The sequence below is a fragment of the Homalodisca vitripennis genome, chromosome 2 (genome assembly GCF_021130785.1).
Source record: "Homalodisca vitripennis isolate AUS2020 chromosome 2, UT_GWSS_2.1, whole genome shotgun sequence".
NCBI classification, from domain to species: Eukaryota; Metazoa; Arthropoda; class Insecta; order Hemiptera; family Cicadellidae; genus Homalodisca; species Homalodisca vitripennis.
Genome location: NC_060208.1, coordinates 146,312,720 through 146,337,903, shown reverse-complemented (window position 1 = coordinate 146,337,903; position 25,184 = coordinate 146,312,720). Strand labels below are relative to the sequence as shown.

General features: G+C 32.9%; 2 protein-coding genes across 2 annotated transcripts in view; one reads left to right on the top strand and one right to left on the bottom strand.

Annotated features, from left to right (window-relative positions):
• Positions 1 to 19,335, bottom strand: part of LOC124354854 — a 40,098-nt gene extending 20,763 nt beyond the window's left edge. The window contains exon 1 of the mRNA XM_046805613.1: positions 19,293 to 19,335. The gene's annotated coding sequence lies outside the window, so the exon portion shown is untranslated. The remainder of the gene's footprint in view (positions 1 to 19,292) is intronic.
• Positions 19,320 to 25,184, top strand: part of LOC124354855 (E3 ubiquitin-protein ligase TRAIP) — a 45,187-nt gene continuing 39,322 nt past the window's right edge. Inside the window, exon 1 of the mRNA XM_046805614.1 lies at positions 19,320 to 19,805. Within this exon, the coding sequence (XP_046661570.1) occupies positions 19,687 to 19,805 (119 nt within the window). The 5' untranslated portion in view covers positions 19,320 to 19,686. The remainder of the gene's footprint in view (positions 19,806 to 25,184) is intronic.

Sequence of the window (25,184 nt, the reverse complement as noted above, 5' to 3'; positions counted from 1 at the left end):
ATAATATACCTAACCTCGCATTTAGCTGCTGACAAACAAAAACAACGACAGCATGTACTAACAATGGTGGTTAATTTAGTTCTACTAGTATCAAAACGAAATTAAATGTATTATCTTCTTACTAGAGGAACCAGTAAATACGATGGCAACAATATCTGTTGGATATTTTCATAACTAGAACTGCCCATAACAATAAAGAGTGATCACATAACCAGCGCATGGCTCCACATTCAGTCCGGGACCAGTCAGCACGTAACCAGCACAGTGTCTTTCACAATAGGTTAAATTTTCTGGAGAAAAAAGTACAAAATTTATCCAACATAAATTTTGTTTTACAATTTATTAAAGGAGAAAATATCCTAAAAAACAAAGAAATAAGTTAAGAAAGATGTATCCAGTAAAACAAACATGATTTTATGCACCATCTTCAAAATGTATATTGAACTTGAATCAAGAATCAAGAATATTTTATTGCCATTTCACACAACGATGCATTGACAAAGTCATAGAGTTTAAAATATGTCCTTAAAACATATATAATATATATGTTATGTATATATAATATATACATATACAAATACAAACACATACACAAACCTTAACATAGCCTACATGGCACAGTTATATCCTTAATGCTGAGCATACATGCATGAACTACATGAAAATCCTATTACTTATATTGTAAAGATATATTTCTTTGATAGAATAGAATGCATTTTGCTTCAACCATTTAGACACAGCTATTTTAAAATTATTACATGAAATTTCCCTAACTTCTAATGGTAACTTGTTACAGGGCTTTATGCCTATATACAGATAACTATTATGGGTTTTAGCTAGCCTAGCATGTTTTTGGTTGATTGAGTCTTGGTTTCTTGTATAATGAGTATGTATTGAGCTTCTTAAGTCAAATTGTTCTAAATTTTCTTTTACATATATCAAACTCTGCAATACAAAAATACAAGGGAGCGTAAGTATATAATATTCTATAAAATAAGGTTTACACGAGTCACTATTGCTAAGATTAAACATTTTTCGCACAGCCTTCTTTTGGCACAGAAAAACCTCTCTAGCTCCGCTGGAGCTACCCCAGAGAAGGGTACCATATGTAAGGTGGGAATGAAAGAGGGCAAAATAAGCCTTTAAAACTAAACTAGGACTAGTACAGGATGTCAGTTTTTTTAACAAAAAGATCACTCTCGATAACCGAGTACATAAGGCATCAGTATGTGTTCTCCAGGTGAGCTTAGAATCAAGATAAAGACCTAGTAAATTCACAGACTTATTCTCAGAGTTGGCACCTAGACTAAATATAACATGCTCTGATTTATCCTCGTTAACATATAGGCCATTTGCAGAAAACCAGAGGTGTGATCTCTCTCTCATATAATTGATCATTACTAGATTAAGTTGCGAAAGTCTTTTGGAGCACATCAAGGTAGTGTCGTCTGCATAAAGGACACACTTGTTGGGAAGAAATTTTGGGAGGTCGTTAATGAAAACGGTGAACAAAAAGGGACCCAGGACAGAGCCCTGGGGTACCCCCCTTGTCACCCTCTTGAGATCAGACCTCTGGTCACTTATTCTGACATACTGGTACCTGTCAGACAAATAAGAAGTAAAGAGAGACAACTCAACACCTTCCAGCCCATAGTGGTTTAGTTTTTCAATAAGTTCTGAGTGAGGCACAACGTCAAAAGCTTTACTAAGATCTAACAGTAAGGTACTAATCTCTTCATTACCTTCAAAGCCACTAATGATATAGGAGACAATACTTTCAACTGCTTTGACAGTGGAGAGACTATGTCTAAATCCATATTGTTCAGAGGAAAGCAAGTGATTGTACTCAAAATAACATTCAACCTGTTGTTTAATTAAGCTTTCAATTACCTTGGATACTACAGGAACCAGCGCAATCGGGCGGTAGTTGTTTACATTAGACCTGTCACCCTTTTTGTAAATTGGCACTGTTACAGTTGTCTTAAGGCATTGTGGAAAAACACCAATCCTGAGAATCCAGTTAATAAGTATTGTTAAAGGATATAAAATTTCACTTATAACTTTCTTTAAGACAAAGTTTGAAAGTCCAAAAACATCTTCTGATTTTGAGTTACTAAGTTTAAGTACAGTGTTATAAACATCGACAGGGTAAACATCATTCCACTTAAAAGGTAATGTCTGGGGATTTCTTATACCAGAAGATTTCAATATTTCAATAGCACTAGCAGTATTCAGATTGGCCCCATTATTATTTACATTACTACACACATTAATAAAATAGTCATTAAAATCATCAGCAGACAATGGAAGCTTGGACAGAGAAAGATTTTTAGATAAACGCCCAGATTCGGCATTGATGACATTCCAGGCAGCTTTGCATGGGTTTGGAGATTCCAATATGTATCTATCATTTGCACTTCTTTTTGCAATGTCAACCTGTTCTTTATAAAATTTATTAATTCTTTTATGTCTTTCTAACAAAGTAGGATTATTTTTACTCACTTCATAGCTGATATCCAGTAATAACCTAATTTTCTCTAAAAAAGGAGTGTACCAGTTTTTATTTATACATCTAAGTTTTCCTTCAGATCTAGTTTCAGTCATTAAAGGACAACAATCATGAAAGTTGTGAGACAAATGCTGCAAAAAGGTATTAAAAGCATTGTCAAGGTCATCAGCACCTAAAATCACATTTGACCAGTTGCTATTAGTTAACCTACACTTAAATCTATCAATATTCACATCGTTCAGCACCCTATAGCTGTATGTTGTTTTTTCACTCACGTTTGGCGGTGAGGGACCTGCAGCAAGAAATTTAGTCTTTAACAGCAGGCCAAGATGATCCGAGAGATGAGGCTGTACAGTTCTACAAGTGTAATCAGTTGGGTGAAGAGGAGATGAAGTTATCCAGGCAGGACTCAAGACGAGTTGGTTGTAGATTCACACAGAAGCAGTCATAAGATTTGAGGGTATTAATAAAATTTACAGTTTGTAGACTATTACTCCTAGGATCAATATTCAAGTCACCTGCAATAACAATCTTGTACTTGCGGAATTTAAGGCTACCCGTTATAAAGTCAAGAAGTTGACACAGTCTATCAGTAAAAGCTTCTACAGCTGAATCAGGTGTACGATACAGTGTCACAATCAACAAACCAACAACACTGGACATAATCATAGCAGCCTCAAAAACCTTGCACTCACAGAAAGTGCCAGTATTTACTACTTCAAATGGGTGTAGAAAGGAGTTCTTAACAAAAATTGCAGCTCCCCTGTAGGGAGATGGTCTACAGTAACTAGTAATTAGAGAGTATCCCTCAGGTACATGTAACCCTAATTCGTCCTGAGTGCACCAATGTTCGTTGACACAAAGCACATCACACAAAATATTGTGATTAAAAATCTCTAGTAGGTTCAGTTTATTTTTGATTGACTGAAGATTAATATGTACAAGTGTGAGTTCACTCGACAATGTAGTTTGAGCACTGGGAGTTAGCCTACGCCCACTGTCATTAATCAAGTGTGTAGGCCCATGACTTATGTATTGTGTCCATTTTCCTGGTCGGTTTCCAAAAAAGGAGCCTCATGGGCATTTGAGGGATTATTACGTGAGTATTTGAACCGACTCACATAAGTTCCTTCTGGCCAGAAATTTTCAGCATACGCCATATTCCACAGAGACAGTGGAATACCAACTTTAAAGGAACTATATCCTGGATACCTATTCCTTAGTTTGGTTACTTCACAATTATTATTGCACTTCACAATTATTATTGCACTTCACAATTATTATTGCCCTTCACACCTTCATTTACATATTGCTTAATGTCTACACTTTCCACATTTTCTGCAAATCTAGAAACAAAAATATGTCTTTGTTTTTCAACAACCCTCAATTTATCATTTGTTACAGACGCACAGCCCAATATAACTTGGGAATTTTAACTTATTTACAGCAACAACAACAAAACGTTTTTTGACCCTTTTACCACCAGGCTATAAGCCACATGTTGGTGTGTGTCCTTCAGAGCTATCAACGTAGGTGTTTGCATATATTGCCAGGCATTAGGCCGACTATATGTCGCTAGACCGCCAAAGCAATTTGTTAGAAGATGATTTTAGTACCATTTTCTTCTTATTTAAATGAGCTAAAAATAATACATAGACTGTATTTTTTTAAATATCTTAAAAATTAATAGATTTAAAATGTATAAACAATATTTTAAAATACTCATATTGGAATACAATTGCTAAAAAATATTTCTCTTGTCAAAAAACCTTTTATTATGTTATTTTACATTTAGGTACAACTAAAGCAAGTTTAAAACAGTAATAACATTTGAACGTTCAATAAAATCTGAAATTAAACATGTCTTAAAATATGAATAACTTTACATAATAACATTTGCATTTCTATCTCATGAACTACAGTATATTATTGTAACTGGTATACAACACTTAAAATAAACATTGAGTATATAAAGAAATATAATACTGCAAAATCTAAATTTTAAATATAAGTGGAACATAAAAATTAGGACTTTTACTTACTACAAGTAAGTACTACTATGTGTAAGAATAGCAATCATATGAATAAAGAAAACCACACATGACCACTGATGTCTAAATACCATGACAATGGTGTACTTTGACTATACATTCAAATGTAACCTAAAAGAGAAATTGGCACTTTCCAATATCCACAAAATCTTATATATTACCTTAAATCAGCGTTCCCAAGATGGTAAGCAAACCTGAGGGATTTTGGAGGTACTAAAAATATATCAGAAATAGCGGAAATCCATATTTTGAATTATTATATTTTGCTGGAATGAATTGTCAATCTGTCAGCATGCATGGTCACCTCTCAGAAGATGCTTGGGCATGACTCATAGTGAGCAAGCCTGAACATGATGCCTGAATAAAACTAAACACTATTCCTGAACTATTGTTCATGGTTATGACATGTTAGGTGTGTGTTTAATGACTTTTTATGTGCATTTAGTACTTAATATTTGTTATCACGGGATCTAAATCCTAAAATGGATAAGTGGCTGAAAACTAGAACACTAAAAACCGGTGCAGAGATTTATCTTGGAGAATCGGCAACAGCAAGCAACAGTTCAATAAAATTATACACTTGCAATTGAATGAGAGTGCATAAATAAGCTACACTTGTCAATCAAAGAATCAGTAGGTCTAAGAACCTTTAGCAGTAAGATAAAAAGACGGTTGTTTTCTTTAAGTACTTTGTAATTATTTTTAAATTATTATTTAGAACAATAAACTTTAAAAACTATATTTTTGTTAAAATAGTTTTGATTTTTTTTATTAATTGTATGCTTTGTTACATATAATAGTGTAGTTGTGGCTGTATAGTTTAATGTGATTGTAGTGTGCTACAAAGAACAGATGTCACAGTGCGCGGCTCTGTGTCATTTCAATTGCAAATCGGGTTAATCTGGCCACAATACTTGTAAACGTGGCCAGTTCTTACTCTACAGAAAGAGTTTTTGTTCTTTTTATTGTAAAAAAATGCTAGAATAAATCATTATTTCATATCCCTTAAATACTACTTTGCTGTTAAGATAAGCTCTGTTAACAAGTTCATGCCGATGTGGGGTGGTGTAGTGATCTAGAGAGCCATACCTTACCATTACCTCAGCCCAGCATGGGGCTCTAAAGCCCTGTGTTTAGTATGATTTGTATGGTGAACGCATCCCAGCAGTATTTTCAATAGGCTTATCACAGAACATTTTGGAATGGCTTAAAATGCTTTTTACACAAAAAGGTATTTTTAAGGTTTTTTACAAAATACTAACAACATGTTAAAAAAAATATCCACACGTAAAAAAAATTAAATTCATTCAGGTATGACCTCTGGTATGGATTTTCATTCATGGTTCAAATTCAAATTAAAATATTTTATTACCGTAAACAATATACATTGTATGGTAAAAGTCAGCCATTTAGTATAACATTTAGCAATCATACCACAGTGTCACATTCACACATATTTGCACTCATTCACTCCAGTCACTCGCCAATTTTCACTATTTTCAACGCCAGAGTCTGTTTTCCAAATGGGTGGTCTCCCAGTTACGTGCTTAAAACTCGCTGACATTATAAAATGCCATTGATGCTAAAAAGCATTTAAGACAGGTTTTTAACGCCTTAAGCGTTGGTGCATTTGTAATGGAAGCTGGCAATGTTGATAAAAGATCAACAGCAGGTGCAGATCAGGTGCTAAAGACCTCATAACATAAATGCTTGAGGCTAATTTGGTACAAACTAAGTCGATGTGAGCACTCCATGTCAACTCTTGATCAAGGTTGTATTCCAAGGAATTTAGTGGATTTTGTTTCTTCTAGAACGGAGTCTGCCAACATTATCGTAGAGCCACACCCAGAATCTCCACTTCGCAAGGACAAGTAAAAAAAATTGGATTTTGAGGCATTTGTTGTGAGATTGAGACTTTGGAAGTGTTGAACGCAATTATTCAGATCAACAAAACACTTCCTTTGATTTTCCATTGAAACAGAGAGTTGTGTCATCAGCATACTGGACGAGTCTCCCGTGCAGTAGTGATGATCATTGACATAGGCCAAGAAAAGAATTGGACTGAGGATGGAGCCCAGAGGAACTCCATACTTCATTTCTATTGGTGTTGAAAGTTGATTTGATATTTGAACCACTTGGGTTCTGTGGCTTATGAACTGAGCTACGAAAGAGGCACTCCTTAAATGCCATGCGATTCCAGTTTGTCAAGCAGTGTATTATGGTCAACAGTCAAATGTTTGGGATAAGTCGAAAAACGCACTTAAGGTGGGGTTTCGACTTTCTAATCCCTCTACAACTCCTTCGACTCAGAGAAGTAGCTACATGTTGTGAGACATTGCGCTACGCATAGACAAAACCTGGCCAACATCACTGAGGCGGAGGTCACAGCTGCCCTTGTGAGACTACGCCCAAAGAAGGCCATAGGACCTGACAACAGGGAATTTCATCCCTCACAAGATTGCTGAAGTGGGTTGTCTCATAGATTAAACCCTTCTTTAAATCTTGTCTAAAGCTCAAACACTTCCCCAACCCTTGCAAACCTGCCACAGGTGTTCTACCTACACCACTCAAAAAATTTCTGGAATTATCCATTCTTGCTCATTTCCCAGAGGACTTTCTCTTCAAGATTTGTGTGGTGATCCAACAGGCAGTGATGACGGGTGGAGTGCAAGCGGTTGTTAACTGACCTCTAAACGGTCCATACTATCCCGTACAATGATTTATAATTGTAGCTCTTGTGTGATTAAGGTCAGTGTTGTGTATTCAGTTAAATGGTTGTTGGGAAATTGGTTAGGTGATAAAATCGAACATTACTTTGTTCAAAGATTTACCTTGTTAAGCAGGAATCATAGAAGAGCACAATTGAGACAACTTATATGAACCTGTATCTTAAGACGTATCAGTCTCCTCTGAAAATATCCAAACAGTTATTTAAGTTCCAAGATGAGTGGTAAAAACCATATCAGTGGGTAATAAAGGAGGCTCAGAGGTTAATGTAAGATATATCTAAGTAACAAGAATTTTTCAATTACCTATGGATATTTAAGTAATGTAAAACATCACGATAAAAGATCCCAAAACAAAGGAGAACAACTGCAGGATATCATCACAGGTAATGAGTAACTGTTTTTTAAACCAAATATTGTTGAGGCATATGATAACATAGCTTTAGTCTAAATTGCTTTTACATTTCAATGTTTTAAACACAACTCTTCTTACAATGCACAAGACTTTGTAAATCAACTATTGCCACATAACATCCCTGACTCAGCCGTGAACAAAAAAGTTAGTTGTAGCAGAACGAAATCAGAATTCATCGTAATACAGGTTTTAGGGCCTATTGCTGAAAAACTAGCTACAGATTCAATAAAACAACTGATGATAGTGCTGTTTATTTTAGTGTTATGACTGTCACTCAAATAAAGAAAATCGAAAGATGTATCCAGTAGTATGTACGAAAAGTATTTCATTTGACAAAGGATGTTAAATTAAATTGTTGGACTGTTTTAGTACTCCTTTGAGACACCGCTGTGTTTACTCCAGATAACAAACACTAATCTCAACTTCAGTAAACACAGATCAGAATACAAATTTCAAACAAAATCCAAAACTCAAAAGTTGCCTGTTACTTAGCTCATGTTCTCAATAATACTTTTAAGTTTACTTTGAATGAACTGACATGTGAAGTTAAAGGAGCTGTATTGAAAATGTATAGCTATTTTCAAGTATATTCGTTGAGGTGAGAAGACCTAAAAGAATTTATTGAGTACACTGCACTCGAATGGAGAGTAACTAGCAAAGCTTAAACTTAACTCCTGAGATAAAAGTTTCCACTAGATGGATAAGACTAAGAAAAGCTGTTAAGAGGATTCTTAACCCTTTCAGGACTCATTAGAGTGCTAATTTCTCTATCTGATAGTATTTAAATGTTCAGTTAAAGTACAGTGTTGTAGTTTTTTTACTAACACTTTTACTATGAAAAAAAGGTAATGCATGATTTTTTATGATTAAAGGCTTTAAATTTAGAGTGAAACGATGTATAAAAAAACAATGGTTTGTGTTATACTATTATATTTTTACTGTATAATTTAATACTCAAAACAAATATTTTGTTTTTAAATCAAAACCCCAAGTTTAATATATATTTTAAAGCTGTTGGTGCATTAAATCATATTTGTTTTATTGAATATGTGTATCTTAACTTATTTCTTTTGTGTTGCAATATTATTTCTACTCCAATAAACTGTAAAAAATATATTTAATGTTTTCTCCATTACTTCTCTAGAAAAAGAAATGTAATATGTGATATGTGTATAAAACTATAAAGCGTTCAAGGCCTATCTAAATTTACTCTTTATATTTTATATTATGACAACAAATTATGACCAACTTTCAGTCTATTTCGGTCACCTTTAGTAGGTTTTGAAGTCTTTGAGAGTATGGTAGCAGTTGAGGAGGTCAAAAATCAAACTTCACTCAAAATGGTTGAATTCAGGGTCAATTTTGTCCACAACTGTGTAATTATCATCTTCAGAGGGTTCTCTCTTTTTTGAGGCCTGCTCGTTTCTTGAGCAGCTACATATAATTCAATTTTATAATCAGTTCCATGACGTAACTCGTTATCATCGCTATTGTTTGGAATATTGAACCTTAGATCAGGTGGAGGAGGCAAATCGGTCTCTTCATCACTAAATGTTAAATCGTCATTTAGTATATCACTAATGTCATTAATTTGTAATCCATTGCAACTCAATCCACAATAATAACTTATGTATATTCATGTGAAAATGATGCCTAAAATTGATTACATTATTTAATTGCACTTTATATATATATATTTACAATAGATTAAAAATTAAAGCAAACTTGTAATAAGACAGAAAAATAATAGAAGTACAAAGAACCTGATTCACAGAGGCTCGACTGGTATGTTTAAATTGGCAAATAATTCACACAGTTCGAACTTTTGTTGCTCGTCAATACACCAGTAAATGTATTGCAAACAAACGGACAATATTGTTTCAAATAGTACCAACAGGTAGCAGCACAATGCAGAGCCAGTAGAACATGCCAAACCAATCTCATATGTCAGCGAAATTTGACATAGTAAGCCAGCTGCACTGTGCCCGAGTTTCACCCCCTAGAGGAACTACAACATAACAGGCAGTGCCTGTGTTTCATCCAAAAGGGTTGTTTTCCCTGCTTTGATGTCATACTTTGTTTGCAAAGAAAGTGATTTTTTGAACACCCTAAGAGATTTGCTATCATTGACTGGATTTGAAACCGAAGAAGAAAGCATCAGTGATATTGAATACTCAAAAACGTCTTCGTATTTTTAATTTAGTGCAAATGTGTGTTCTCTCTTTGAAAAGGCCAATAGTATATTGCAGGGATCTGACACGATCTCAACACAATTTTTCCAAATTATAGAAAAAATAAATTCTCAACTCAACACTAGGAATGAAGAAAAACTCTTTGTCTCCTTTATCAGAAATGCATTGAACCATGCTAATAAAGAAGTTTTTCAACAAACCATACCTGATTTCAAAGTGTTTTATGAAAATACATATGGTCTTATTTAGAAGTCATTTTGATTTTTATAATCAGAACTCTTTTGAAAGTATTGAACCTTTGTGACAGGTCAAATTACGATATTTGAATATTCACGGGGAATTGGCAGACTGTGACGTCAGTGAATCACATGTTGTCGGAATTGAGATTTATTTAATTAATAACGGAGAAATATATTAAACTTTATACGGGAACAAATTTAATTAATTAAAATGAGTTATACGTAACCAAAATTCGTGTTTTACAAAGGTACTAAATAAAATTACACAGAAAAGCCAATTGTGGGATAAAATGACTTGCGTATTGATGACGTCAGAAAGCACATGTTGCTAAAAATTTAAATAAAAAAGCTTTAGAAAAATAATAAAAGAAAATAGAAAGACTTAAATTGATCAATTATAGTGAACGTGATAAATTTCGACAATTATAAGAAAAGAATCAAATTATATTCAATCGTGAAGACGCTGATTTGAACGGGAGAGGGGATGAACATTGTGTGAACCGATATGCGTAGTGTTTATACGGAGAATCTTTCTTCTCTGTCTGGACTTGAAGCAGTAAGGACGTCTACTCGTATAGATGAAATTTGAAACTGTACAATAGTGCATTGAAGTTGTAATTAGGGATGGAATGTTGTGTTAGTGAACAAAAATCAAAGCAAAGTGGGTAGAATTAGACAGTATAATATAAAATAAATTGACGTCAAAGTCATTTGCTTTGTCTTTCATTGAGTATCCCAAATGAAATCTGCAAAGAAATGTGGTAAGTAAGATAATAAGCTTTAAATTAAAGAGTATTACTTTCAAAACTTATTTGATTCAAAGTGATTGATAAGAACAGTGAATATTTTGTGAACTTTATTATGATATAAACAATCATATTGATCAGAACTTTCAATAGAGTAATATTAAGTTTGAACCATTATTCAACATACTTAAAAAACCTGAGATAATATAGACCCAGTGCTGGTGATATATATAACGTGTAGCCTACTTTCATTATTACAAACTACACTTTCAACAACACCACAGACATTGAAGTTTGATCGTTATTAAAATATCAACTTGGAATAATATGAGTTAGCCAACACGAAGCAAGTCGTATAACCAATGAGGGGCAGCACACTTTGAATACCGATTGTAAGAAAATTGGGACAACAAACGGGGGCCTGGAACGTAGCAAAATCACACAGCCAACTTGGGACCTGGAACGTAGCAGAATTTCACACAAACATGGGGACCGTAGCACCTTTGTCCTCAAAAACAAAACATCTTTTAATGAACAAATGACGGCAATCACAGTGTTGGAAATTGGTAACAAAGTCGCTCAAATTCTTCTTTTGGTGAATGAAGTCATGTTTGTCTATTACTGTAAATTTATAGGAAAGTTGTTGAGCAATAATGAAAAAGTGCAAAAAAATGAAAATAAACCAGGAACTAAGAACAGTTGTTTTGTATGCCTTTAGCATTTCTCTTTCAAAAACATATGTTACAAGAATGTTTTTGCACATAAACGTGTAATGGATTAAAACTAGAAATCTGTGCTCTATTTCTCCAATAAAAACTGAACTTTTGATTTCACTACATATTGATATGAGTGATTGGTCAACAGCGATATAGACTGTCCTGACTTGCTGGGAGCTCTAACTTTCACTGCGCCGAGAGGGACTTGCTCGAAGTCAGTTTTCAGTAGGTGTTTCCAGCCAACTAATTATACTCAAAATCATGGCATATCCAGACCCCTGAGGACTGGTGAAGCGGCTTCTTCCTCCGTCAATTTCTTCGGGAATTCTTCTTTCCAGATGGATGGATGCTAATGGTTTCCTGAGAGACTGGAAGTGATGCGTGGTGCATGAGCTACGTAGTCTCTGTTTTAAAATTAGTTCCTCTCTGTTAAAATACCTTGATATTGTTTTGTTTTATTGTATACTTATTATCTATTGTTGGTTTCATTCGGATCTACTAGTAATATTTGTAAAATTGGTGTTGAACATGCAAACCTTTTAACCAAGACTTCTAGAGAATTTAATTCTGAAGAGAATAATGTAAAATAGGCCAATAATAAACAAACAAAAAGTTTTAAATAAAATAATGATATAAAGGAAATTAATTAGACAACATTAAATATTAAGTAATAAACAACACACCCATGTGAATTAAAGATTTAAATTTCATTTTGCTTTCTGGAGCTATAGAAATTCATTACAGCTATAAAGAAATATTAAAAATGGATCCTCACCAGATAACTTTACTTCTATTATGTAGAGATACAAGGCCAATCAGCCTACCAAAATAAATATTGTTTTGAGTGAAGTGACAGTATTTTTTAAATTTTTTTGCTTCTAAATAAGACCTTGTTTCAGTCTTTGACTCCTCATATCCTCTTTACATTAAGCACATTTTGTTACTTTTGAAGCCAAATCTTGTCCTTAAAACAATGCAAATGTACTTAGCAGAAGTGCCACACTTTTAACAACACATTGACAAACTAAACAATAGTTTATGAATTTATATTCAACATTTTAATAGAATGTAAACAAATACACAATTAAAATTGCCTCATTTGCTATATCCCGTTAAAATTGGTTGCAGTACAGTAAGTAGGAAATATCAATTACAAATAATACACAACTATCAAATACAAAAACATTCCAATTATAGGTATTTACAATTTAAATCATTTCCAGCTTTTTTAAATGTATTAAATAACAATATTGTTCAAAATTAACTCAAAAAGGTAGTTATTTGTATGGTATTGAGTAATGGTAGAATTACATGGCAAAAAATATAGGTTATGTATGTGTCAAAAGCTGTCCGACACATTAATCCTTAAAAAAAGTAAAAAGTAACTAAATGTTACACTGTTAATAAATATGCATAGCCTAAACGGTATTTTAAATATTATTACCTTTTTAAACATAAAAACACATTAACTATACTGTAGTTTATTTATTTGTACAGCATTACAGCATTTCAAATATGAATATTATATTAATCCAGCTAAGGAGAAGGCAATTATAGGCTAAAAACTATAAAAGATGACAAAATAACAGTAAATTTACAATATTACTAAAACTAATATAACCTAGCAACAAACACAAGTGTACATATATAAATATGCATAAAAATTACAGTAATAATAATAACGATGATAGTAATAGCAATAACAATTTTGTAAAAGTAATAACAATCAATGTGACAATAAATAGTAACAAGGATAATATTGATAACAACAATACAGTAATTCGTAACAATAACTAAAGTTATAACAATAATGATCATAATATCCAAGACACTTCTTCAAGTAACAAAAATGAATTAACAGACAAACACAACAATAACATTGGAGAGGCAATCTCACCTTCAGTGCTCAAGAACATTGTGGCTCTCCAAAGGCCCCATCAAAACACAGGGATCACTCAAATCGATGTGGCCTTTTAAAGGTACCACCCAACACCCTCAATCACTTCAGATTAAGGTGATAATGGCCTTAAGACTGCACGTAGATCCCTCCTTAAGGTGTGAAGTGACAGAAGTTCACATCAGAACATATTCCGTATTCCGTAGTTTCAAACATGCTCAGTATCACGCCATGGTGACTTTTAATCGGAATTGAATGATCATTCTGTTCAAAATCTTAAATAAGAAGATCATGTCAATGATTCTTTGAGCTGTTATGAGGTGGGAGATTTGAAATACCTATAATGCAATTTAATTCAAAATTTTGGTTTTAGTAGTTTAGATAATCATAAATATCAATGATTCAATTGTAGTGGTGGCTGCTTATCATGCTGCAGCCTTCAAATTAATAAGGGATTCCATGCTAAACTGAGCCTGAGTATCAAACAATTAAATCAACTAAAACAAGATAATTACTAGCCTATTCAAATTACAAACAAGAAAAAAGTAGCCTGTATATTTTTGTAAAGTTTTTTCACATTTGCTGACTGATGTTTGGGGAAGGCTGAGTAATTTTTAATCATAATTAGCCAACACGCGTTTTTAAGTTAAGGACCAGATGATTGCTGCAATTGTTGATGTTGTTAGTTGAATTAAAGATTCTTCTCTAACAATTTGATTGATTGATTTGATTTAAGGTAAGATATTATTACTTTTGTTCAAAATCTATATTAAGGTTGTCCATATCAAATTGTAACACTCGTTACATTAAACACACTAAAGGTTGTGAAGCGTAAAAAACTATAAATGTTTAGTAAATAAACATTTGCATAAGTAAGGTTTAGCGCATGTTTAACCCTTTCTGGATTAAACACGGGCACTACCCGGTGAGCTGTAGTTTCGCTAGCAGACAAATCACAGGCACTGCACGCCTGGGTTGAAAAAACGATGTCTCATTTCACTGACGTATGAGATTATTTCGGTGGGTTCTACTGGCCCTGCATCGTGCTGTTACATCCTGGGAATAGTTAAACTATTTCAAAATATATTGCAGCCATTTTTTTGCAGTACATTTACTGGTTTGTTAACAGACAACAAAAGTTCCAGCTCAGTGAATTGTCTGTCGATGTAAACAAACTAGTTGATCCACTATGAATCGGGTTCTTTGTACTTTTCATGTTGTTTTCATTGTAATACAAGTTTGTTTTAGTTTTTAATTTATTGTAAACTAGCTGTTTCCCGTGGCTTCGCACACTTTTCGTAAGCTTTCTCTGCGTATGAGCACTTCTGGTTCAAGTGAATTATATTTCCAATGCCGATGTAGAGATCTTGTTGCCACGATCAAGAAAACCCTGTCAAAAGTGTATGCTTATAGGCATTGTACACGTACATGTACTTATTATAAAGTGGTCTAACACTCAAGCTTTAAATTCAACCAGAAATTTATTTTAAAGACAAATATACATACAAACTTAGCGCCTTCAAATAATGTTTGGCTATTTCATATACCTAGCTGTCTTGTAATTGCAGTTTATAATGTGCATGCACTTTGATAACTTTTATATTTTGCAGAGCCACCTGGTGGCGAGTTACATCAATGGGCATAGCATATAAACCTTCTACATGTCCAACTGTAAGACCTGTTACCATGGAATCCCTGTAATGTTATTTTTTTTTACTTTCATCTGCAAATATAGTGGCCTGATATGGAACTACAGCCCTCAGCCCTTCATATTAAACCTTTTAGCGCCAAGCATATTGGGCAGGTCGTGTCACACAACGCCGGAGTTACTGGTGCAGGTTGCCTCTTCAGGCGCCGCAAAATAGCCACGGAGTGTCGCAGTAGCGCCAAGGTAATTTTACGAATTATGACACTCATAAATATAAATCGTTCTCATTTCACTAAATTTTATGATAAACTAATGATTTTGACCTCATCTTTTTTGTTATTAATAGGAGAACAATTACATTTCATGGAATTTATGAAATGTTGATCTGTTTAAAATGTATACCTTTAAAATTTAGATACTTTTTCCATTTTTTGTGTAAATTAAGAGCTCAATAAATGCCTGAAAAAATATTTACTCAACAAACCTTTGTATTATAGTGTAATATATTTAACTGAGAAAGACCTGTGAAAATTTGATAAAATAATAGTAACAATTTATATATTTATTAGTTAACAAAGTACAAAACTGATTTACCATAGAAACCATGTGTCGTTAGATAAATGTATTGTTATTTTGTTTGAATATTAAATGAATGTCTATGCAGTGCTACTTGCTAGAGTACATTTTATATAAAATGCATAAATCAGTACTAATTTTATTGATTTTAGTCAATAAATGGTTGTTTACTGCACGGAAATGTTGAGAGCCTAAATAAAGGCTCTTGGCGCTTATCGTCCAAACTTGTCCAAGCCTATATATAGGCTCTTGGCCTTTCACCACCAACCGAGCTTGAGCCTCAATAAAGGCTCTTGGTGTTTTATGACATAACAGGTTGAGCCTATAGATAAGCTCTTGGCACTAAAAGGATTAAAGAGAATAGGCAATTTATTATCAAAAATATGAATCTAGTATTGATTTCACAGCAATAAAATGATAATAATTCTAGGGTTACTGGCATTTACAGCAACAGCAGTAAAATTGTAGTGAGTTTATATCTCAATTATCATTAAAAAAAGTTATGGTATCAATTTACAAAATCGTGACCATGGAAAGGTATGTTAATTTTTTTTTCCTGAAAACTACAATTTTTCCTGAAAACAATAGTGAAGAAAAAATTCGTCGGCAACGAAAATCAAAGGAGTTACAATTTTTTGAAATCCTCTGAAAACTCTGTTTTTGACAGTACCTCTGGCAATTTTACTGAAATGATGACGTTAATCCTGTCAACGATGCCTGCCCGCTGCGCAGTGCTTCGCACTGCTTGCTCTTTTAGAAAAAAAATTAACTCGAGCTTGCAAAAGTCGAATCCCAGATCACGTGATGCCCCTGATCCTTAACCCTCCAAGTGTTGTTCGACAAAATTTTGTCGGTTATTTACCATCCTTAATGCAATAATGGCCGAAAGGCATCAATATAATACAATGATATACTTTCCCCCCAGTTTATATGCACCTGTGATAATAATACTTGGCTATAAATGCCCAACCCATGAAAAAAAAGTCCATTTTTCATGGTCACGGTATTGTAAATAAATACCAAAGTTATTATCAAGGACCAGTAGGAAATACTATGTTACATCATGAATTAGGCTATACAGAATTTATTGACAACATAATATTGTGCCTGTTGAGAAATATGCTGTTTATTGATAGAAAATATATGTTTGTTTGTAAAATATTAGTAAATTACTAATGAGAAAGAAATGAATATATATAATTTACGCATGTATAAATTCTTACTTACCCTTGGTTTTACAACATAACCTAACATTAACCCTTGTTATCAAAATCTGTAGTTTGACAGGATTCAGTTTCTGTTTCAGTGGGAGAACTGAATACACAATCGAATAGTGTTCGAATATAGCCCGGGTATTCACATGTTCGAATACCTCATAATGAATTCGAATACTTTTGAATGAATACGATTTCTCTGGAAGAATAATTGAACTCAGACCTACAGTATTCGTTTTTCCGTCTAATATTATTCAAATAACGTATTCAAGAGCTGTACTCGTATTCATATAAAAGTATTCCCTGGATGGTTGTAATGATTATATATGAATGTATATATCCGGACTTTGAAAAGAATATTTAAGGGAAGTTTCATACTTTGAAATAATTACAAATTTTTAAACTTGTGTATAATTATACTAATATTCAATTAATGAATACATTTGTAAACTGTAAAGAAAAAACGAATGTTTATATGAATGGAATTAGAGAAGTAAATATCTGAGTGTATATTTGGACAGCGAATGTAGTTGGAAGGGTCGCATTCTCAAAATGAAAGATCTTGTCAGAAATTAGACTATTTTGTCAATTAATTACTAGACATATGCCCTCTCTAGACTATGCGAAATCTTTATTTTGCTTCAGTAAATAGGAGGCTAGAATATACAATTGTCTCTTAGGACGGAAACTATAAAACGTGTGGAAATTATTAAAAAGTGATATATTAGATTGGTATAAGAGAAGAGTTCAAGAGATCAATCACACGTTTTGTTGCTTTAAATATATTGCATGTAAGGTGTATTTATGTGTGTAAAGTTTTAAAGGTATTCTCCTTGCAGAGTGGATATTTGTTGTCAAACGTACGTATGTAGCGATCTGGACTAAGGAACGCATTTCATTTTAGGGACCTAACAAAATTTAATTTTTACACAAACATTTAATTATATAGTTCCTACCTTATTTAACAAACGTCCGCCAAACATTAAACAATATTAAATACGAAGGAATGCTCCTTAGAAACAGTAAACTTGTATTTTTAAATCTAGAGACAGTTGGTGTAGATAACCTTTTTGCAATTCTTCATTAGGTCATTAGGATAGATTTCTTTTGACGTGTATTTGAAGAGACTGTATTTAGAATCAATGATTAACAATATAACGTAATAAGTAATGTTTTTGTCTATTTTATAATAATTATATAAATGTATATTTTCAAAGCATGAAAAAAATGCTTTGATACTGGTGTATGCCACCTTTTTGGCATAGGCAATTCCAAATACCCAAGAAACAATAGATTACGAAGTAAGATAAGTCTAGACTTGTCTGTTAGAAATTATCAGAGCAGATAAAGTATTCGAATAGAAGTGGTTGGAGTACATATTCGAATACAAGGGCGTTTTTTTAATACACTGTATTCGATTCTTCCATTACTAGTTTCAGTGTCTTCTGTAAGATATATGGGCTGGCCAGTGCTTGAGGAATCTACAGTGGTTTTTTTTTCTAAAGCTACAAGCAACGTCCGCAATGGCTAGCAAAATCGCAATTAGTCTACATTATATTATTACTCACCACTACCAGAACAAAGAAGGTACAACTACGCCAAATATAATAACTAGTTTGCATATTATTGTGACTTAGTGACCAAAACGAACTAAAGTAAATTTATTGGAAGCAAAGAACCAATTCAATGTTTTAAATTAAAACTATATAATAATGTTTTTAAACAGATAGCAACGAAAAACAATTGTTACTCAGTTATTACAAAACTGAATCAAACAATAAAAATACGGAACTTAGATTTATTCTTGTGTTCTCAATCCGTCATCTTCTCGGCAAAAACAGTCCATAGTCAACGTTGAAACTAAATAGTAATTTAATTTTTAGATTTCGCCGACCATCCAACTCAATACGCCACGGCACTCAAATATCAGTATCGTGATACGTATCGACTTTAACGCATAAAGATTCTTAATTATAAACAGGTGAATAAGTTTGGTATTCTAGTAAGATTGGCAACTTCCCTTTTTGTTTAATATTTTTCTATAAGTTGACAAAATATTATTTTATTCTTAAATAAAATAAGTAAAACAGATATTAGGAAATAACATTTAATATTAACAACACTAAACCTCAAGCAAATCTAGATTTATATAAGGCACAAAAAATAAATTTTTTATACAAATCACCGCTACGCATGTCCTGTTCTCATATAACATTTTGTTCTGATTGCACCTGAGAAGTTTTCAGAGGTTTGTGAACATAAATATTGTCAAAGTGGAAAATGTTAAATACTTAAAGCAAATGACAAATAAGACCACAAATTGCTTTCTCTATTCTATGACATTTCAAAAATAGTGTACTTACCTTTTTGTAGGCGGGGTAGATCCGTACTGCACAAGAATAATATTCAACTGGACGAAGTTGATAAGGAGTTAGCCTTTTTATAGAGTAAAATTGGCGCATGCGCACACACGAGTTTTGTTTCAGTATTCCTTTGCGCCTTGCCCGTTGTAGTAGATGTTGAAGTAGAAGAGGTTATGATCGTTATGGACTTTATACCATAGCCGTAATTCAAATGCTAACTTCTCTTTTGTTATTCCATGGAAACCATATAGAAGTTTTTAGGACCGAGCTCGTCATATGTTTTAGATCAAACATAAACACATTTGATCTAAATGTCTAAAATTATGTTTACTTTCAGTTAAAATGTATAGTTAAATTCATGTTTGAAGGAAACGTGTAACACATTTCCCATACGATGCATATTAATTGCGTTATATGTAGTGACTTATTTGTAGGAGTAGACTCAGAAGTTGTATGTGCTACATCTTGTGGACATCTCTTCCACCAACATTGTTTACTGCAGTGGTATGAAAGGTAGGATATTGTATACATTAACCTAACCCTCTAACCGGCAATAGGTTTTTCTTTGTTACATGCAATTTTTTGGTGATTTGCAGACTTTTTATGTAAAAATGTGTAAAAAATGTTCTTTACTTGAAGCCTAGGCTACATATATTTTGAATGATTATGTTCTAAATAAGGTAGTAAATAAGGTAGTTCTAAGTAAGGTTAGGTTCTAAATGCTATGATTTACAGTTCATAATAGGCCTAGGCCTATTAATGAGTAGGGTACGATAAGCGGACCTGGTTTTTTTTTTATATCGAAGAATATAATCATCAATACCTAATATTCGCATCTCGAATCCTACACTATCAATTGATATAAAAGTATGTATAGTCCTAAATAACAATTGTATGTTTTAAATTAAAACATGAGTAGGCTATGTAGGAAAACTTATAAATAATTAAGAAATGACATAAATACTAAACAAACCCGAATGAAAACTCATAAATTATTATGAGTCACAATTCATATGGTTTATGTCATAATTATTGAATTGTTTATAATTATACACTTCTAATTATATATTATTACCTGTGTGTATAATTATTATTATTGTTTTATATATATATATATGTCAATAAAGAATTTCTGAATAATATATGTAATCGTATTATTATTATATATTATACAATTATATGTATACTATTATATATATATATATATATATATATATTATTATATATATTATATTTATATATATATACACGTAATTGTATATATATAATAATAATACGATTACATATATTATTACTACTATCTATGCTTGTATTTGTAAATTGGCTGCTGCCGTTGGAAAATAAATAAATAAATAAAATAAAATATTCAGAAATTCTTTATTGACAGGCAGAATAATAACACTGCAAAATAGTGTCAACAATAACTTAATATGTAATAGTTAATTACATTAGGTGATTTTCAGAATAGCCTAATTAAATTAAATATAAAACGTCAGATTAATTAAAATAGCACTAAAGTTTTAATGCTAAAATAAAATAAACTAAAGCTTATACAGGTGGCTAGTCTTAACATAAAGCTCAATATAAGCTAGTCTGACCAGAGCACTAGACAAAGTCCCTGACATTGTAATAAGCCCGCTGTACCAAATGCCGTTTGACCGGCATGCCCGCTGTACCAAATACCGGCATTTGTTATTTGAAAGTTTTTACTGCTGTTTATACAGATTAAGTTAATTGTTCAAAATAATTAATCAGTAATCGATTGGTTATATCGATGGTTATGATTAAATAATATCGTTTGCCAATTTTGATATAAAAAACCGGGTCCGCTTATCCGTACCCTACCCCTATTAATAAACTTGTCAGATTTCTTTTATAAGCTGGACTGGCTGCAATATAATAAGCTGTCACCACCACCACCACCCCCAAAATCATCAATGTTGATTATCTAAACTACTGAAACCAAAGTTTTGAACCAAATTATGTTATAGCTATTTCAGATAACAACATAGTTTAATAGCTTATTTTTATTTCTAAAAGTATTAATTTAATTATGAATTTAATACTGTCTAGGCTATGTTATTTATACAATGTAACAAACAAAACAGTGTAACAATCATTTGCTTTTTATTGTTTTGGAGAATAAACAGGTCTGACAGCTTGTGTCAAAAATAACATCACCATTTTACTTGTGACTATTTCTCATTTGCAATACAAATGATTTTAACCCTTAAGTGAGTGCGCCTCCTAAAGTTACGCGAGTGCTCGCGTGGGGTCTTCTAGACCCCCATTAGGAAAATAATAAATATGAATGCATTCTTACCTTCTTTGTGTTATTAACTATAGTTACTTACATTATTGCGTATGTCTAATACCTATTTAATTAAAGATAACTATAGTTATTATGATTTTTATATTTTTTATTCATTTTTACGTTAAAAGTATTAAATCATAGTTTTAAGAAAAAAAACTTTTATTGCGTAAATCACCATATATATATATATATATATATATATGCTATACTACACTATGATATAAAATTATTATTATAAGAATAACTATATACATACTGAATTATTCTATTTAAATAAAATGTTAAACTGTAATTCCACGATCTTGTAGTAAAATTTAATAATAAAAATAAAAATACAATTCAGTTTTTTATTTATTTTTATTTTGTAAAATAAGTAGGCTAATCTTTGTTTTTAAAGTATTATATAGGTATAAATACTATATACCGGTAGTGTTTGTTGAACTTACAAAGACTTTGTTTTGGGGAGATAAAAGTAGGACTAGTAAATGGGGATCAGAAAATAATCACTGATAAAGAAAAAATTATTTATTGAATATTGAACACACCTCAGATGACAGAAGATGTGCAATATAGAAAACTCGAATTATATGAGAAATATACTTCATAATTAAACATGTGAAAAATGTGTCCTACAGAAACTTAGTCTGAATCAGTAATTGCACCGTTATTCATGTTTTGGCAGAGATTACAGAAGGTCTCCATGTGCGATAAACACATAGGTCGTTGGCACTTACAACATTTTTGTGTTGTTTTGGTGTCCTTTGTGTAGGGGCAAACAACACATCTTACTCTCGAACCCGCTGGCCGATTGACTGCTGATTCTCGATGAGGAATCTCTTGCACATTAGCAACCTTGAGGATCGATGATCGCAGCATCTTTGGAAGCGAAGAAATAGTTGCCCTTTTCGCTACATGAGGCTTTATCATCTCTAAGCCGACTTCCCTCAGAAACTTCCTTCTTTCCATTCTATTTTTCTTCTTGACAGTTGCTCAAGAAAATAACTTGCCCATTGATGCCTGCGATGTCAAGCAAGCGGTAAAAATAAAACAAGGGGCCACCTTTGGCATCTCCTAGAAGTGGAATAAGTACCACATTTTTCATCTAACCCCAGACTTGGTAGAGTTGTAGAAAGTAATTATGTCTGGTTTAGACTTGTCTAGTGTGTCAGGGTCGATAGCAGCATCAAAATGCATTGATGATACGAGAACAACACAGCGGTTTCTTTTGGTGCACATATGAAACTACAGTCATGTCATCACGAAAAGCAAAGATACTCGAATGGGCAATTCGTTTCTTAGAAAGAAGTTCTGGTGGTAGTTCTCCTTTGTTCTTGCGTAGTGTTCCTACGTAAGTAATGCCTCTTTCTAGGAGTTCCCTCACCAATGGTACACTTGAGAACCAGTTGTCTGCTGTGATGTTCCTGCCGGAATTTTCAAGATTGCTTATAAGGCGTAAAACAACATCCTTAGGTCTACTTGACTGTTCAAATGGGCTGTTCTGTGGTTGGGTACCAGGGTAAATCTCCATCTTGTGTACATAAAACATTTTGGAATCTGTTGCTGTGAATATTTTAATACCATACTTTGCTGGTTTACTTTTCATAAATTGTTTGAAGCCACATTTTCCTCTGAAGGCTACCAATTGCTCATCTATAGTAATGAAAGCACAAGGAATGTAATTTTCAGCACATTTTCGGTTAAACTTATCAAATACAACCCTGAATGCAGCTAGTTTGTCTAAAGCAAGTCTAGGTGGTCGATCATTTTTATTATCAAATCTAATAGATTGCAATAAAAAGTGGAACCGCTTCAAACTCATTGTGCAATAAAACATTTTGATTCCAAATCCATCCCTTTCCCACAGTTCAGAAAGATTTTGGTGATTAGATCTCATAACTCCTGCCAATAGTACAAGACCTATAAATGCATTCATTTCATGTTTGTCAGTACTTTTTACATCTCTGGACCTAGAGAAACTCTGTCCTTTTCTTTCAATGTAGATATTAGTACACGTTACTATTATATCAAGTATTTCATCATCTATAAATAGACTGTAGCATTCCAAAAGAGTTTTTGCATGCTTACCTGCATTTTTTGGGCCAGGCAAACGTCTTATTATATTTGCAGGTCGAGTGCGAGCAGTAGCTGCCAACAATTGGGTCTTTTTTCCATACAGTTTCTCTATCCTTTCCAATAAATTCTTGCACTATACTTCCAGATCCCTGTATAACTTCTTCTATGACTGTCTACAGTCATATGATTTTCAATAACATTTTCAACTTCGTTTAAGTCCATATTTTCAGGATATTCGTTGGCTGTTGGTACAGATAGTTCTTTATTATCACTCATCAGTTCAATATCGGAGTCAAAATCACTATCTTCATCTCTTCTCTCGGTCTGTGGGTCAAAGTATGGATCTTCATCTGTGTTATCAGCTTCAGTATCAGTGTTGTAGTCCGACTCACTCACATGATCAGTTTCGTCATGATCCGACTGAGCATTCTCATCCTCAAATATGTCCCCATCTTCTTTGGTTTCAAGTAAAAATTTTCTAATTCTAGCCACTTGGAAATCTTCAGAACTCATTCTCGGAATAAATAAATATTGTCAACACAAAAACAGAATATTTAGACACAATCCATATTCAAAATCCGTTAGCAATGTATATACATACAAATTCTCCTTCTGTATCACATATAAAAATATTCACTTTCAATGCACATATCAAATAACACAAGTACACGCGTGGGGGTAAAAATGACCCGGTAATTGCAACACCAGTAGGTAACGTGAGTGCACGCGCGGGGGTCTAGACGACCCAAACGTGTAATGTTTGTTTGGAATGGACTGTACGATTCACCTGCGACGGTCACAGCCAAACTGACTGTAGGACGCGATTACTCATCGTCTACCCGGAAGGTATCTAGCGTCACAGCAGTCTAGCCAACCTACTTCGAAAAATAGAGCAATATATCTACTCGTGGGGTCGTTGAGGCCCCCGCACGCTCATTTAAGGGTTAATTTGAATGGATTTGGAACAATATTGTTATTCAATACGTTAAAAAGAGCTGTTAACAATTAAAATTGTAAATAGCTATCATTAAGAGTGTTTTTGTATTTCATAGTTTAAGTGAGGAGACTTTAATAAGCGGCCTACACTCGTTATTCAATTGCTATTATGGAACAATTTTATATACTATCCAACTTCGATATGTAAAAATCATATACAAGAAGCGTTATAAATAACTGTAGCAAGAAGAATCTCGTACATTACAATTTTAAAAACATAAGTTTAACAATAACATTACAAAACAACAAAACCAACTATACCCTAGACTTAGATATCGAATAAACCTTACAATAATACAACCTATCCAGTTTGATATTAACGAGTAACCGCTTTTTTGAAATGGGGGAAAGAATTCAACCAATGGGTTACCAGGAGCCAAATTCATATGTTGAAGCCACTTTAAACAGTCAACTTGTAAGAAATATCTCACACATTTTCCTCATATTCATCGCTATTTTCAAAGTTTAGAAATATTAGTTACTTCTTGCTATTTATTGTTTACATTAAA